The sequence below is a fragment of the Beta vulgaris genome, chromosome 1 (genome assembly GCF_026745355.1).
Source record: "Beta vulgaris subsp. vulgaris cultivar EL10 chromosome 1, EL10.2, whole genome shotgun sequence".
Lineage (NCBI taxonomy): Eukaryota > Viridiplantae > Streptophyta > Magnoliopsida > Caryophyllales > Amaranthaceae > Beta > Beta vulgaris.
The window spans coordinates 5,082,145-5,100,658 of NC_079202.1; the positions used below are offsets into that span (position 1 = coordinate 5,082,145).

General features: G+C 38.3%; 1 protein-coding gene across 1 annotated transcript; it reads right to left on the reverse strand.

Moving 5' to 3' along the window:
• Nucleotides 1-10,270: 10,270 nt before the first annotated feature.
• LOC104905774 (zinc finger CCCH domain-containing protein 6) lies at nucleotides 10,271-17,564 on the reverse strand. Its single transcript, XM_010694406.4, has 4 exons — nucleotides 17,119-17,564; nucleotides 12,283-12,495; nucleotides 11,842-11,966; nucleotides 10,271-11,754 (listed from the first exon to the last, which is right to left on the reverse strand). The coding sequence occupies exons 1-4, from the start codon at nucleotides 17,176-17,178 to the stop codon at nucleotides 10,749-10,751; spliced, it is 1,404 nt and encodes a 467-aa protein (XP_010692708.1). The 5' UTR covers nucleotides 17,179-17,564; the 3' UTR covers nucleotides 10,271-10,748.
• Nucleotides 17,565-18,514: the final 950 nt, after the last annotated feature.

The following is an 18,514-nucleotide window of genomic DNA, read 5'->3' on the forward strand; positions in this document are numbered from 1 at the left end:
CCAAAGAAAACCACAATAATGGAAAAATTCCAGCGAATATTTGTAACACCCCCGATAATTCTCTCTTTTCCAAAATACTTTTCAATATAAAACTTAGAAATCATCAAAGCATTATCACCCGTGTGATAAAGTATCGGCTTATTCAAAATTTGCAGCGCAAAACATAATAAATAACTTTATAAATAAAATTTAATCGACTACAAAGTCAACTCTAAAAATCAACCAACAAAGCCAAAGTCAAACTCAAACCAAAATAAACTACAACATTTATAAATTTCAAAGTATGATAATTAGACTACACAAGCTCTCCAATCCCGAACTGAATGATGCATCATCTTCAAACCTGTAGATGGACAATGCACTATTGATCCTTAGAGACTGCTCACCAAAATGGGTCATTACAGATCAATATATAAGGCATAGTCATGATCAACATACACAAACAAAAACATGTAATCAGCAAAAGCTGAGTACTACATAATAAAGAAATAATCCTAACATGATACTAGTACATAACAAACACAAATAAATAATAATAAAATAACCTTACAAATAACTTTTACTAAACTAAACTTCACAACCAATAATTTAATTACTTTAAATGGAATAGTCAATGGAACGAGCGGTCTGACTAAAAACCAGCCTTCCCTTTGGAAAATGAAATACGGGTGTGACTCCGTATTCCCATGACCTAAGATATCGATGAACCTTTAAAATAAAAATAGGAACAGTGATCAATCCGATCCCAGGAAAAGCCATGGGCTACCACCATGTACTCCAACTCTCTACTTGTCCAACACTTCAAACGTGCGCAAGACTAAAGCTATTGATATCCACATTTCACTTTACATGATTTACCATTTATTATTTGTTATGACTCACAAGCAATAATACACATAATACAATTATCAGACAATCACAAATTTCATTTTTATCTTAGGATTAGATTAGTGATCAAACAACTTAATAACCCAAGATTAACTCAATCTTTAATCCAATTTTCCTTATTTATTGAACCTAGCCAACAACCAACCAACCAACCTTTCAAAGAAGGTATAAAATATCAGCTTACCAAATAACGCCCTTAGTCCTCATAAAATAGTGAAATAATAAAAAGAGAACAACATGATTCAATCATAATCCAAACTAATAAGTATATATACTAATCCCTCATATGAATTAATACAATAATGTTCCCGAATCCTATAAGCTTGCATCAATCTTCCATACAAACATATTGTAGATCTCATAAACAACATGATTCACACAACGACATAAACACATGCAAAACCAACTTAATAGTTATCACATATGAACTCAATCAGCTCCATATACATGATACTACATAATTTTTATCCTTAAAATCATAATACTAATCTAATCAACACACAAGTATTTATGTACATTTGTGTAGACGAAACGAGTTGCCACTCTCACAACCTTAAAAGTCGCCTACACAACGAATTCTCCGCCTAATAATAATTAACATAACCACATATCATGATACTAATTTAGATCTGCCACTATTTACATGCTCCAGTAGAATAACACCTCACAGTTGAGTGAGAGGAAACTCTACAAATTCTAGAGTGAGAATACACTAATACAAGTTGAATATGTAAAGAGAGGTGGAGAGTAGGGCTGTGCAAAACAATCCGATCCGAGCGATCCGATCCGGTTATCCGTTGATCCGATCCGAATTTTCGATTATCCGATCCGTTCTTTATTATTCGGATTTTTCGGATCGGATATCAGAAAAAATTATCGTATTTTCGGATCGGATACGGATCGGATTTTTGGCCATATCGGATATCCGAAAACCCGAATATTAAAAAAGTGTAAAAAATTTCAAAATGGGCTGCTAGCCCAATAGATAATAAAAATTTTCAAAGTGTCGTCTGTTGACTATTCTAGTGTTCTCTCACGCTGTCGCTCACACCTCTCTCTTCAGTCTTCACTTCACGGCTGCCGGTGCCGGAGCAACTGAAATGGAACGCACGACGGGGAAATTACCAGATTCGTCCAAGTCTGGGGTAAGTTATCCTCTCTCTCTCTCCATTTTTTCGTGTGTTAAACTGTTCGTCCAAGCCTGGGATTTTCGCACTTCATTGCTCTGCTCTCTCTCTCTCCATTTTTGTTTTTTGCGTTAGATTGTGTTACTTTTTTTGAGAAATTTTCGAGCTAGTAGTCGTCCAAATCTGCAGATTTGACGCAGTCGGAATCAATGGAGAAAAGCAAGCGCAATTCTCGAATCAAGAACACACAGATTTACAAGCGATAAATCTGTAAAAACTCCATAATCCACCAGAAAAGAGTATAAACTCTGTGATATTATTAAAAGTCCAAAAACTGCCTCCAAACATTGACCTAATAATGTTTAAATACGTTAATCAAAACCCTAAAACGTAATTAAGGAAATAATTAAATTCGAAAATAATTAAAAAGCTGATTTCGGGTCTTAAACGGACCCGGATGGCCTAAAACGCCTATACATCACAGCTTTGCAGTGAGTTTGACTCGTTGGGCCGTTCTGCTTCCGAAAAGGTATCACAATAGCCAATCGGACTCCGTCGGCCCATTTTCCGCAAAACAGTTTAGGCTTTTTGTCGCAAATCCTTTTTAAACTTTTCCGCCAATCTGCCTACGTCAGTCTCCTCCACCTCTAAAGAACTCGACTCCGAGTTCGTATTATCATAAAGGGCCTGATCTGCATGGTACTCATAAATGTTAGCCACGTTGAACGTGTTGGAAATGTTCATATCATCCGGCAGAGCGACCACATACGCATTGTCATTAATTTTGCGCGTCACCTTGAATGGCCCACACTTGCGTGGTTTCAGTTTATTGTAAGTACCAACAGGGAACCTCTCCTTCCGCAAAAACACCATCACCTCATCACCCACACTGAAAACCTTTACTCGCCTGTGTTTATCAGCAGCAGCTTTATTCTTCTGCCCAGTAGCATACATTTTAGCCTTCACAGACTCCTTGACAGCAACAATCTCCTCTGCCATATTCCCAGCTGCCACACTAACTCCCGGACCCTTAGGAAGCTTAATCAGATCAACCACATGCCTAGGAACAGAAGTGTAGACCATAGAAAATAGTGATCTTCCTATGGCGGAATGCACAACACTGTTGTAAGCAAACTCTACCTGAGGCAAAGCCAAATCCCACTGCTTTGGTTTATCTCCACAGACACTACGAATCATTTTCCGTAACGTCCTGTTAGTGACTTCAATCTGTCCATCTGTCTGTGGATGAGCTGTTGAACTCCTGTTCAGTGCCGTCCCAAACATTCTCCACAGAGCTATCCAAAAATGGCTAAGAAACTTAGTGTCCCTATCCGAAGTGATAGAGGTAGGAACACCATGAAGCCTGACCACCTCCCTAAAGAAAAGCTTAGCCACATTCGAAGCATCATCTGTCTTCTTACATGCAATGAAGTGAGACATCTTCGAAAATCGATCAACCACCACAAAAACAGAATCCACCCCTCGTTGAGTACGAGGCAATCCCAACACAAAATCCATGACCAGATCTTGCCAAATATCATCAGGAACAGGCAAAGGCATATAAAGACCCGTATTTTGAGACTGGCCTTTGGAGACATGACACACATAACAGCGACGAACTATAGTACCCGCATCCCTTCTCAAGTGAGGCCAATAAAACCTCTTTTCTAACCCAGCAATAGTTTTGTCTCGCCCCAAATGTCCTCCAAGCCCACCTCCATGAAGATCTCTGATCAATTTCTCGCGCAGGGACGGACAAGGAATACACAACTAGTCACCCCTAAAAAGGTACCCATCTCGAATGTGGAAGTCTGCACTAGGCTGCCCCTTGCTACACTTTGCCCATAACACCTTAAACTCCGCATCATCCTCATAGAACTCCTTTAAACATTCAAAACCCACAATCTCCTGAGCTAGTGTGATGAGTAAGGAAGCTCTCCTACTCAATGCATCTTCCACCTTATTCTGCACACCAGATTTATGTTGTATGATAAAAGGGAATTTCTGCAGAAAACTCACCTACCGAGCATGCATCTTATTGATCACCTTTTGGCTGTGGAGGAACTTAAGTGCTTGGTGATCAGTGAATAGAATGAACTCCCTCTGCACTAGATAGTGCTCCCACTGCCGCAATGCCCTAAACACTGCATAGAACTCCTGGTCATACGTACTCCACTTCTGTCTAGCATCACTCAACTTTTCACTGAAATAAGCGACAGGCCTCTTCTCTTGAGACAGAACTGCTCCAATACCGACCCCACTGGCATCACATTCAACTTAAAACACCTTGTCAAAATCAGGGAGTGCTAGAACCGGGGAACTACAAAGTTTGGCTTTAATCAAAGAAAAACTCCTTTCCTGCTCATCTCCCCACTGAAACTTCCCCTTCTTCAAACATTCTGTGATTGGTGCGGTTATGGTACTGAAATCCCGGATAAATCTCCTGTAGAAAGTTGTTAGGCCATGAAAGCTACGAACTTCCGTCACTGATGTAGGTGTAGGCCAATCCCGGATTGCACTCACCTGCTCCTCATCCACCTGAATTCCCTCGGCACCAACAACAAAACCCAGGAAGAGTAATTTGCTGGTACAAAACGTGCATTTCTTCAGATTAATGTACAACTTATGCTCCTGTAACACCTTCATCACCTGAGCCACATGCTCCAGGTGATCTTTCTTGTCCTTGCTGTAAATCAGAATATCATCAAAATAAACAACAACAAAAGAATCAGTAAAAGGACGAAGAACTTGGTTCATCAAGCGCATGAAAGTACTCGGTGCGTTAGATAAAACAAAAGGCATGACCAACCACTCATATAACCCCTCCTTGCTCTTGAAAGTTGTATTCCACTCATCTCCAGGTCGAATACGAATCTGATGATACCCACTGCGCAGATCTATCTTCGAAAACACCTTAGATCCTGCCAATTCATCAAGCATATCTTCCAATCGAGGGATAGGGAAGCGATACTTGATAGTTATCTTATTGATGGCCCTGCTGTCAACACACACCCGCCACTGATTTCCCTTCTTAAGGACTAAAAGAACAGGAACTGCACATGGGCTCATACTCTCCCGAATGAACCCCTTTTGCAACAAATCCTTAATCTGCTCTCTCAAGATCTCATTCTCCTTGGGACTCATACGATAGTGGGGAAGGCTTGGTAGGCTACAACCAGGAATCAGATCAATGTGGTGTTGTATGTCATGCATGGGGGGTAGCTCTTTCGGTAACTCATCAGCAATCAACTCCTTAAAACCCTCTAATATCTCCGAAACTTCAGCAGGAATATGGTTCTCTTCTTTTACAACCCCTAACAACCCTTTAGCTACTATTGGACAGAAAAGTTCAGTTTCTTTCACAGCATCATCAAGTTCCTTATCATTATAAGTCATTACTAAGAAACTAGTTTTCTTTCCCAGAGCCTTATCATCAAAATTCAAAACAGGAGCCATTGCAATTTTATGGGAACCCCAAGTAAACATCATCACATTATCCCTTCCCCGATAAGTAATATCATTATCAAACTGCCAAGGCTTACCAAGTAAAATATGACACACATCCATATCAAGAACATCACACATTACCTCGTCTTTTTAGTGTTTCCCTATGGAGATGGGAACTCTGCAAGTCATTGTCACGCGAACTTGAGAACCCTTGCTGACCCAACCCAAAGCGTAGGGTTTCTCATGTGGTGTTGTGGACAGCTTCAAATACTCCACTAGCTTCTGGGACACCAGATTCTCCGTACTACCATTATCCACAATCAGGTTACAGACTTTGTTCTAAATAGAACAATGAGTTTTAAACAAGTTCTTACACTGGCCCTCCTCTTTAGAAGCTAACAGGACCCTTTGCAACACAAAGTTAACTCAATCCTCATACTCTTCCTCAGCAAACTCCGCATCTGCATACTCATCATTTTCTCCTTCAAACTCCCCTCCATCTTATCCTCCTTCTAAAACAACAGTTACTCTCCGAGTTGGACAGACATTGGATCTATGACCCTTATCATTACAACGATAGCAAGTGTTCCCACTAGGCCTGGCATAAGGATTATTTTGCTTTTGGGCAGGGGCTTTTCCTTGTGGTACACTACTAGACCCAGTCTCCTTGTAAACTGCACTCTTCTCCTTCTCACTATTAAATTCAAAGCTACTCTGGGCTGAGTACCTTTTGAATGACGAGAAATTTGTAGGGGATTTCTAACGCCAGATTGGATATCTCAGCCACAGTCCACACAGTTTGCAAACCCATCTTCTCTTACAGAGAATTCTTCAATCCACTAATATACCGAGCCACCTTCTGATTTTCGGATTCCCCTAAGTTATTGCCCTCAGAAAATCGTAGGAACTCCGCTGTATAGTCCGTCACACTTCTCTTCCCCTGGACGCATTCTATATACATCTTATACAAAATCTGCTCATAATCCTCCGGTAAAAACCGCTCTAACATCAATTGTTTCATGCGTCGCCAGGTCTTAACTAGCCCCTTCCTTTGTCTCTGCCTCTGCATAACCAACTTATCCCACCAAATAGCAGCAGTACTCTTCAATCTAACTGCCACCATCTTAACATGTTTATTTTCAGGAACCTCCATAACTTCAAAGAATCTATCCACATTAATCTTTCCAGAAACTCCTCGACTCCCATATTCCCATAAAATAATGGAATATCTGCTTTTACTCGATAATCATGTTTGAAAGAGTTATTACCTTCCTCGCTTTGTTCTTCTTCAAAAACCTCTTCTTCCTCAGAACTCGAACTATCTGCCACAACAGTTCGTTTGCCTCTCCCTCGTGGAGTTCGATTTTGTTCTCCCCTCCTGTCTCCTCCTCGATTGTTATTAGTCTGCATATTATTCACCTGTGCAGTCAACGCAGTCATATGCTCGGTCAGTGCAGTAAGGGTCGTGGTAAAAGTCGTGGTAAGCCCTTCAAGATCTGCCCCAATCACTGGTTCTCCCATGGTTTTCAAGCTAAGAAAAGAGACAGTAGAAGTCCTGCTCTGATACCACTTGACACAGTCGGAATCAATGGAGAAAAGCAAGCGCAATTCTCGAATCAAGAACACACAGATTTACAAGCGATAAATCTGTAAAACTCCGGAATCCACCAGAAAAGAGTATGAACTCTGTGATATTATTAAAAGTCCAAAAACTGCCTCCAAACATTGACCTAATAATGTTTAAATACGTTAATCAAAACCCTAAAACGTAATTAAGGAAATAATTAAATTCAGAAATAATTTAAAAGCTGATTTCGGGCCTTAAACGGACCCGGATGGCCTAAAACGCCTATACATCACGGCATAGCGGTGAGTTTGACTCGTTGGGTCGTTCTGCTTCCGAAAAGGTATCACAATAGCCAATCGGACTCCGTCGGCCCATTTTCCGCAAAACAGTTTAGGCTTTTTGTCGCAAATCCTTTTTAAACTTTCCGCCAATCTGCCTACGTCAAGATTCTGGTGACAAATTGCGTTAAATTGTGTTACTTTTTTTGAGAAATTTTCGAGCTACTAGTCTCCCTTAATACACTACTCGCACATAAGCATTCCTTTAGTATCTCTACTACGAAGCTTCCCTATGCTTTAAGTAGTATTCTACAACTCATGTAAATTGTTAAGTATTTGTCACTATGTGAATCAGACTGTATTGTCTTTCAAGCCAAATCAATTTCTAATTTTACTAAAGTTGCTTTGGCAAATTGATCGTGCTTGTAGCCTTTATTTATTTATCTGAGTTCATTTATCTTCATAACATGTATCTTTTTTATAGTTCTGTCTTCCAATATATAATATTGATTATTACAGCACTTTTCTGATATATATGGTAATGATATAATTAATTCAGGCTAGTGGTGGATGTTCAATTTTTTTTACAGCATATATTGTACCCAGCAGCAATCCTGTAGAATCAGTATATGCTGATCTTGTATCATGGTGTCTTTACTGCATATTATAATAGTGGATTATAAGCACAAGTAGTGGGCAATTGGCAATGGCTTGGATCAAGTGAATGTATGTTTCAGATTAATTTTCGGATCTTCGGATCGACGGATCAGATATCGGGTCCGATTCGATCCGAAAATTCGGATATCCGGATTTTTTCAGATCGGATTTTTGCCGATCCGAATTTTCGGATCGGATCGGATCCGATATCCGACAATGCGCACCCCTAATGGAGAGGGGGCACCAAATCACATGTCATACATTTTAGTCTATGATAGATGTATTGTGGACTAGGTTGATTTAAGAAAAGTTGATTCCACGAGAAGATTTGCTAAAAATGTATCAGGTTTGCAATTGTATTGTATGAGAACTAATTGACTGTTCAAGCTAGTAATTAAGTGAATTTGATTGCTCATTATGTGGTATGATAAAGATTAAATAAATGCAGCCAATGTAGTTATTACTAGTTTACTACATGTCTACATCATATAGCTAAGCTTAACGATGGGTTGTTGCATGGAGAAGAACGCCAATCAAGTTTTGAACCATTGACCATCCGGTCAACATATACCACCAAGCTTCACATTTTTTTAATTAAAGTCTCAATCCAACTACTAGATTGAGGAGAAAGAGAAGGCTTGGTACAAACTAAATACTCTGAACATTTCTCAAACCACAAACTAGTTAGAAAATTATGACTCTGATTATTTGGACTGAATTAATGAAAATTCAGTTCAATTCAGTTATTTGCTTTCACAGTTTTTCGTTTATTTTAGTTCTATTCAGACAAATTTATTTCAGTTCATTTAATTTCAATCCAAAAGAACAAAGCTTAAATACGAGAAAAGAAGGATTAAAATAATAAAAATGTTTATTTCACCAAATACCCCTGATAAAAAAAATTATTCACCAAGTACCCCCACTTTTTTCAAAATTCACCTGATACCCCTGATCATCAAAAAAAATTCACCAAATACCGCTGACCTTTAAAAAGATTATCCAAAATGCCCTTTTGGGTGATGGACGTTAGTACTCTGTCAACTTAAAAAAACCTAATTAAACCTAACTAAACCCTAACTAAACTCTCTCTCTCCCTAACCCAACCCTATCCCCCCAACCCTAGACCCACCACCCAACCTAGCCCCACCCCTCCTCCTCCCTGGCCGCCCCTACGTAGACCCCCCTCCCCGGCAGCCCCTCTCCCCTCGACCTCCCTTGCACTTCCCCCTCCCTCACGCACAATCGTCAGTTCAACACCAGTTCCCCCTCCCCCGACCTCGCCGACGCCTCCCCCTCCCTAAATCACTCGATCTCGTCAATTCAACACCAGTTCGCCGGCGAGTTTCTTTTACTTTTTAGTTTGCCCCGAATTCGAAGCTGGCTAGGGGTGGTGGGCTCGGGATTCGAAAGGGTGGGGGTGGTGGGCTCGGGATTCGAAGGGGGGAGGCGTGGTTGCGGCTGTAGCTCCATACTGTATTTTTATTCTTGGTTAAGGGATGCAAGAGGTAAACTTAGAGGCAGGACCCCCTCGCTCTTTCCTGCACGGGATGCGGGGGATATTTTTACAGTGTCGTGAATTCGAGACAGAACAAGGCCGGTTATTCAGATAAGCTCGTGATGAATACCTTTACTCAAAATCAAAGAAGTATCTTCTTTATAGAAAGGAATAGTTAAATACTAACTTTAGTATCAAAAGAAAAAGTTAAATAGGGAAGGGGGAAGGGAAATGCGGTCGTAGCTGCGTGGGAGGGGACTTGTGGGGCTGGGGTTGTTGGGGGTAAGGGGTGAGGGGTTGTGGTTTAGGGGAGAGAGGAGGTTAGGATTAGTTAAGGTTAATTAGGTTTATTTAGGACTAATTAGGTTGACTTAGGGCAAACTTGTAAATAAACATTAACGGAAGACTTAACGTTCGTAAGCAAAAGAGTATCCGGTGAATTTTAAAAACAATAGGAGTATTTGATAAATAAACTTTTTTGTCATGATACTTGGTAAAATAACCTTAAAAAAGATAAAGAGAATAGCATGCATGAACTAGTTGATCTAAAATTGGGTTATTTTTTGGCGAAATAGTCACCGGTTTCGTTTTTAACTCCAACAGACCGATTTTTTACCATATTATCGCACAGGATCAATTTATTACCAGGTTGTCAATTGGTCCATTAATCATACCCAAAAAGCTAAATACCGACTAATCTCCTGTTATTTTCATCTGGTGCTAGTCCTCCTATACATTTCTAACTGCTTGATTATTGTGGCTCCCAAGTTACATATCTTTGCATCACAGATTTATCAAGCGGCAACGTCACTTTAACCCACCAAATTATGACTTGTTGATAGAATAACCTATCAAAGAAACATTCTATACAAAACAATTATCTGCATCTATATTCCCTGAAGTCATTGTGAACTCATCTAGGCACTATTATTTCAACATTTAAATTGGTGTGCTGAAATGAGTAAAGAAATCAATTAGCAGAAAACGATATAAACCCTCTGGAGACAAATTAAAATACGCCGAAGCGGCATACAAGGGGCCAAATGAAGCTGAAAACTCTCTCCTCCTGCATTATACACACAAGGGTGAAGCCATCTGCAGGTAAGACAAAATCTCCCCCACCATGGGGGTCTATAGAAAGACCGGGTTTCATCGCACATGCCCAAGAATCAAGATTTGGAGGAGAAGCATGCAAGCAAGGATTTGGCACCAAGACTTTCTGGAGATGCAAAGATATGATCAGAGACTTCATCATTGCACCTGAAACGAAAAAAGAACTGATGTTTGAACTAAATGTATGATTGTGATCCTCTAATTTCCCTATCCATCTTCATTCTCTTTGCACTCTGCATTTCAGAGATACTAGTAACTCGTTGCTGAGCCGACATGTCATGCTGATAAACACAATTTGCTCCATGTCGACAACCCTTTGAAGTATTAAAATACATACAAGGTTTCATGATCTTATGTTTTGCATCCCTTGGTTTTGAATTATCTACAACATCTTGATCTACTACACCTCCATGATGGATGGGATGGGTTATAAAGGGATGTTGAGAGTCTGTATGCCTTTCTCCTCCATGTTGCTGAATCAAGTTCTTGTAGTAGTTGAGGTCCTTCAGATGAGAAGGAGGCTGTGCAGAGAGCACTTGAGGGACAACTCCAGAGAGCAGTGAGACAGATTGCTGATGGGTCATACTCATAGGTCCTGTGCCATTTAGATACGGGTATAAATGCCCATTTGACATCATTCCTGATGAGGATGATCCTGTTTCGGCATTGTTATACTGAGAAGGTGGTGGATCCATCTTATACACAGGTGCTCCAGATGATAGAGGCCTAGCAATGTTACCCTCCAATGGTTTAGGTAACACAGGCTGGGACCCCATGCTCATGCTGGAACCCTGTTGTCTAACTAATTGTCCTATAATTGTTGGATCACTGAGAATTTTTACAAGCAAGTCGTGATCAATCTGCTCATTGCTCTTCGCTGCAGCAGTAAGAGCAGCTTTTAATGCATCCTCTTGACCACAACTAGCCACTCCAGCCGCAGATATCCCACTGCTAGAATTAGGGGAAACACCAAATGTCCTACTGTTAGAATTAGCGGGAAAACCTTGAGAAGAAGAATATGACCCTTGCGACAACAAATTTGAACTAATAGCAGCACTGGAAGCAGCATTATCAGGTGAGGGATCTCCTGATAGATCTTCTTCCTCAATTGGAGTAATGGGGACTGAAGGTAATGTTTTGTCATCCTGAATAGTACATTCTACATCTGGGGCTACAGCAGGGCTGCAAAGTAAAATGAATGATATGCATCAGTTTCCAACACACAAGATCCAAAACAAAGCTAAGCATTGTTTACAGGTATAGTCAAACTTTGGAGGAATCGCAGATTGGCGTGGATAATATGCTTCAAGCACTCTCAATTCTCTTCGATTTTGGATTTCCACTTCTTTACTTTCCTCCCCACGGACTACTTGCCACTCAACATCCAATATAAACTGCACAACACAGATACAAAATAGAACTTAGCTTCCATTTATACATGTGTTAATTGGCTTACTATAAAAAGTTTTGCTATTAGATACCCTACCAAATAAACACCGATGCCCCTCCTTTCCCCTCCCCACACCATCCACCCCTTTGAAATAAGAGAAGAAAAGAAGGGAAAAAGATCCCTTCCAATTAAAGAGATGTAAGAAAAAGAAAGAGGCCAGACATTCAACATAACAAATGCATAAACAAAAAGGACAGACCATATCAAAGATGGAGCTGCAAGCAAATCTTAAAGCACTAAAAGATATAACAGCCACTTACTTTTGGAGGGGACCGCCATTTGACAACAGGAATCTGGGCTAACCTGTTCTTCACTTGATTTGAAGGATTGAAACCTTCAAACCCAGGTGGAAGATTGTCGTCCCCAACTAATCCATTTACAGGCAAGCCTGACAAAATTTTCTTCGCTTGAAGTTGATCTTGAGCACTTGCCCCGACTTGTGAGGGACATTCTTCCGATAGAAATAGTCTAACCTGTTCAAGGCATTAGACTATGTTATGTACACTTGTCCTTCCTGACCAAATCCTTATTATTTTATAAAATCATATACCACCAGCAAAAGTCAGCATATTGTTTTGACAAATATAACAGCATATAACGCTCAATATGATGCTCTACTTAGACAGATAATGACAAAATAATCCATCACAGTCCCCCTCAAATAGTCATAGCCTTGAGGCATGGCACAAAGAGCTCAAAAAATTGGCTTATTTATGAAAAATTACATGTTTCCAGCCCAACAAGAAGAGGCAAAGTATCTGTACCAATGTCGGAGTGTTGAGGAACTCACACAGATACTTGGGGTTGAAAGAAGAGTCTGAGTAACACGGGCTCGAAATTTTGAATGAAGCAACATATTTATCCGACATTTCCACACACTGATAAATTAATATCTATGGCTTAAAAAATGCACAGCATGCTTATTTGGGTCCCTTGAGCAACTTCCCCACTCCTTCCACCTCCTCAAATAACAATGACCAAATACAATGCAAATGCTAAATCAGATGGCAATGAGATGTCACATATCTCATATAAACAGCAAAAAAAAAAAAAAAAAAAATAATACTCCCATCTTATTTTGGATACAAAAGGCAATAACTGAGATTGCTTGCAAAAGATGAGTGCGCATGATGACAAATTTTCCAGCAGCAGAACAGGGAAAAGGAATCAAAGACAAAACATACATGAGAAGAGGTAGAACAATTCGATCATAATGTTTATAATTGTAAGCATAAGAGTGTTGATCAGGAAAATAAGAATTCCAGCACAATCAAGTACTTCCTAATCTAGGTGGCACTGCTTCCAGCTGCTAAACACATTTACAAGCGACTACTTCAGGAATGAGTTCTGTAAAAACGTATATATCGTCCAAATACCAAGTTTAGAGTTGGGAGTTGTGTATACTAATATGCACAGGTCTTAGTACAGCCATCACATTATGAAAAATTTCCACTAATCAAGTTTTGTTTCAATTAAAATATAATTATTCTCGATCCCTTATTATTTTTTTCACAGATGCCCTTCTCTTCAAAGGATCTTACCCTCAAATCATTCAAGAATCATCACGCACCCACTACTTTGCTATGAAGTAAGAGCACAAAAGCAAAAAAAAAATCCAGTTTAATTTTTAGAAAAATCAGAATTTCAAAATAAGAAATGCAAAAGGTCTTTGATTTTTCTATCATTCATGATCATTTCAGCCTCAAACAGATGAAGGGTGGTCGAAAAATGTGGAAAATTAAATCGCAAAAGTTTGTAGATGCCTATGCGAAGATTGGGATTGATTGGTTAACATACTCAGCAAGATTTGGAGGACAAACAGAATACCCGGAAGAGTGGAGGAAAAGCATCTTAATACCAATTTAGAAAAACAAAGAAGAAGTCCAAGCCTTCTCTTATGAGTCACACCATGAAATGGTGGAAGAGAGTCAGTAGGTAGAATAAAAAAGGACTAAAACATGCTTGAAAAAGGTGGAGGTAAAAGCTATTCACAATTCAACCTACCTATTCAACACAAGAGTTTAATTCCACCTAATTGTTTCAACAAAATTGTGTCACATTGGCGAATGCTTGCTAAAGGAAACAGTGACACCAAATCAAATCAACAAGCTTGCAGTGCAAGAGAGCTTGATTCTTATAGCATATATTAGTAGACAAAAAATATTAGAAAAATCAAATATATGGAGGTAGGAGAGGGGGGGGGGGGGAGAGAGTAATTCATTGATGCATGCTTAAACTAAGAGAAAAGAAAAGGAGGGCTGAGGAAAGCATTTAGAGAGAAAGAAAGATAGATGCTTCATATTTTCACTTAAAAAAGCCTCATATTTACTATCACCAAAGATATAGTTGTACAAAGCCACCAATACAACAACAATGCCAGTGCCTTAATCTGAATCAGTAGGGGTCCGGGATATGACTCAAAATTTTATCTCCAATGATCATCCACATAAACTTTGTGCCTCCATTCCCTTCGGTTGAATATCATATGCTCGTGCAAACCTAATTTCTTCATATCATTACTAACCTCTTCCATCCTAGTCATATTTGACTTCCCCTCATTTCTTTAAAATTCCTCAAATCCAAACTCTTCACGACCCTAAACGGTATACTGTCTAATCGATGTCTCGTGAAAAACAAGAAAACTACAATCCCTTATACAGCAATAACATGCATTGTATTTCTTTTTCTCTCCTATTACCTTTATTAGGTCTAAATACACAACAAAGTTATAGCTAAAAGAGAAGGAAACAAAACTAGATCCGTAAAACACCTCCTTTGCTCTCAGAAATCAACAATGTGCATGCCAGTACAAGGGCGTAAGCCTTGTTAGAGATAAGGTGGCTATTACTAGCACATCTACAACCACAACAACAACAAAGCCTTAGTCCCAAAATGACTTGGGGTCGACTAACATGAATTGTCGTAAGAAATCATTTCCATGACATATAAATCAACCAAAATAAAGAAAAATCTCACAGAGAGTAAACAAAGAAAATGAGAATGTGAAAGTGAGGGAAGTAAGAGGACAAAAATCATAAAGGAACAAGGAACTGAATGACACATAAAGACAACCAAAATATGAGGATACAAAATTAATATTTTACAAAATTCTACAAAATAGAGTAAAGAGAAATGTAAAGAAAAACAAATGGAAAGGTTTTCAGAAAGCCATAAAAGGAGAATAAATAAAATTGCTTTTGGAAGAAATGTTTGCAGAACACAATGAGTAAAGTAAAAGGCATAAATATAGGAGTCAAGTAGTGACAATAAACATGGACTGCACTAGAATGGCTATAGCTAATCTCTGTGTCTAGTAACATAGGTAATGACCGTCTATAAAATGACTAGTTGCGACATAACTGTCATCATCCTATATGTATGGAAGTACAAGAACATAAGCATCAATACGTACATCGTGAGTGGTGACTATCACCAACACTAATAAAACCTTGAAAATAGCACAACTATGAGGGAATAGCATAATAGATGGACGTCACCGTATATGACTACAGCTCATCTCATCTCACCTAAGTAACATAGGTAATGACCATCTGTAATTGCAACATAACCCTTATCACCCTATATCCCAAGCAAATAGCACAAGCACGATGAAACCATATTATAGCAATCTATCATACTATCACTAAGAATCCTGATATAATCATCTCATACCCACCAAACACCTATGGGGCTCTGGAAACTCTTACGATGAACCTGTATCCAGTTTCCTAAACATGAAAACCCTATGAAAGCTCAAGATAGATGTTTTGCTTTGAATGACCAGGGAGTTTTTCTACTTCAACGATCTTAACTGTCATAAACAGACCATTTATTTCTTATAATCTCCTTCATAGTCAAGCTAATTATAGTAAACTCTTAATTTACTTTTTGTGATATAAAAATATAACGATTTTAGAATTCTAAGCGGAAATAATTGATTTGTTGCTTTAATAGTAGCGTTTTCACGTTTCCTAATTGTATGAAATTGGGTTTCTGCATTTCTCCGGATCTACATTTCCATTTCCCACTCTCCCTTCCCACGCAACATAGCTAGACACCTCCAAATATGAATAGAAGGTTCGTTATAATAAAAGAAAAACTAGGTGCAATATGCAAGGCCCACAAACATTAAACAAAAAACTGATTAGGCATCTTCACCATTCAGCATATGAACCCCGTTATCAAAGAAACTACTCCTTTCCCCCAAATAGAAGCCAACCAGTTCATAGTGACAGATATTATGAATCCACAGAGATTATTAACCTCAAATATAAACACATTTACACATGTTTTGAGAATCCATCTATCAGATGAAAGCTAATTGATATTTCGGGGACAAAGTGAATGGCAGTCAGAGGAGAAATCCTAATCCAACTTTCTCTAGAAGGAGATAAATCTTGCATACCACTAGCAACTTCCAATGACTGTAACTCTCTAAGACCCATCATTTGTAAAGCCTATCAGAACTATCACAACAATCAACAGTAAGCAGTTGAAAGTTAAGTTTCTTTAGCATCAATTCAAACAACTGATATGTCAAATTCACAACCAGAAATCAATAAAACTATCTTCAGAACTGGACTTTATCATGCAAAATTTCAAATATTCCATGCCATATCTGAACTTCAAATGCATAAATTTCAATATTTATAATCAAATTTCAACCTTTTATTGCTCAACTCATAATTTATGCGCATCAAAAATGGGTTCTTAGTACATTATCTTATATCTTTCACATACATGTAAGATTCAATTTGTAACTTCACATAATCCTGTACCGTCCGAACTTACTAGTACTTCATTTATAAAATTTGCTAACTAAGCATAATCCATCTGTATAAGTTACTACATTAATTTGACCACCCAATTCAAAGATTAATTCTTTGAACTTTCTCTCTCAGTAATAATATCTGTAATTTGGGTACTCAATCTCTCTCTATTAAGTTTATAAAATTTCCAAATGAACCCACATAATCCCTTTATCTTTTTTTATTATTATTGCTAATTAATTTAATTTTTGGCGTCTGAATTCACAAATTTGACGTGAAATCTTGAAAATTGGAAATCTTAAATTTCATTTTCACCGGGAAAAATACCTGACAAAGATTTCCATCAGAAGCCCATGAAACCCTTTTTGATTTCTGCGATCCTTGCATAATAATCGGTAACAAAAAAATTTTAAATAAAAGGGAAAGGGGAGTAAATTAAATCTGCTTCTTATCTCAAAATTGTAATTCCGGGCATTAATCAGAAGGATCGATTGAGATTCGCAGCAACCCTAGTTAAACTCATAAAAAAGTAGCAAAATCCCCAAATAAGAAAAAAAACCCTAATTTTGTTAATCAAATAATGAAAAGGAATTGAACCGATGAGTGAAAAAGAAAAAGAGGGGTAGAAATTGGGAGGAAGAAGAAGAAGAGGTTGGATAAAGAGATTCGAGGAACCCTAGATCCTCTGGAGCTTGTTGAGCTGTTACACTTCGACTCTCTCTCTCTCTCTCTTTCTCTCTCTATCTATCTACTTCTACGTTATGATTCTATCTCTCTATTTCTTTCTTTTTAACTAATCGTACTTCCACCGATTTTAAATTAGTCACATCACATCACATTTCACAACATCTAAAAATTTAGAAGTCAAATTTTGGATTGACTCTACTTTTTTTTTTACATTGGTGGCTTGGGACTTGTTGGGACTTTAGGTAAGTGACTCTGTGTGCAGACAGTTTAGAGGAAATTTATCTTATCACGGGTTTTCGAGAAGGGGTTAAAAAAATTAAGGATGATAATAATGAATTCAGTCGGTTTACGATGATTCGAGTTCGGCACGTCATAACTCGTTTCAGATTTGTGGTCGACTTGATACCTTAACGAGTCACACCAAACTAGGCCAAGTTCGACTCAAAAAGCTCGTGAACATGCTTGATAATTATTTTATATTAAAAATTAATGCAATTTAAATCTTTTAAAAAATTATTATATGCTAAAACACTTTAAAAAGTTACTCTCTCCGTCCCAAAATACTCTTGACATTTATCAAGGCACGTAGTTTTAGATAATAAGTTGTTGTTTGGTTATTAATTGTTATTTTATTAAAAAGTAGATGTCGATTTTTTATGTGTATTTGTAAGTAATTCATTTAGTCAACATGTAAAATGAAATAAACTTTGTTTATCGTGGTACTTTATGAATTTAGTCTATAATTCTACAAGATCTGTCAAAAAGAATTAAAATGTTGAATATGAATTTTATGTTTGGTTTAATGTTATTTGGTTTACTCTTAATCTGTCTCAAATCGAGCTCGAGCCTAAGAGAAGATCACGAGCTTGAGTTGAGCTGAGCTTATCGAGCTCATCGAGCTCACAAGCCGAGTCGAGCTATACAATAAACGAGCCGAGATCAGTACAGCTCGGGTTCGACCCGTGCGATAAACGCCCTTAACCGCAAGTCCGCAGCACAAGGTCCCAAATTTTCGGAGATTCAGATTTAGTATGGT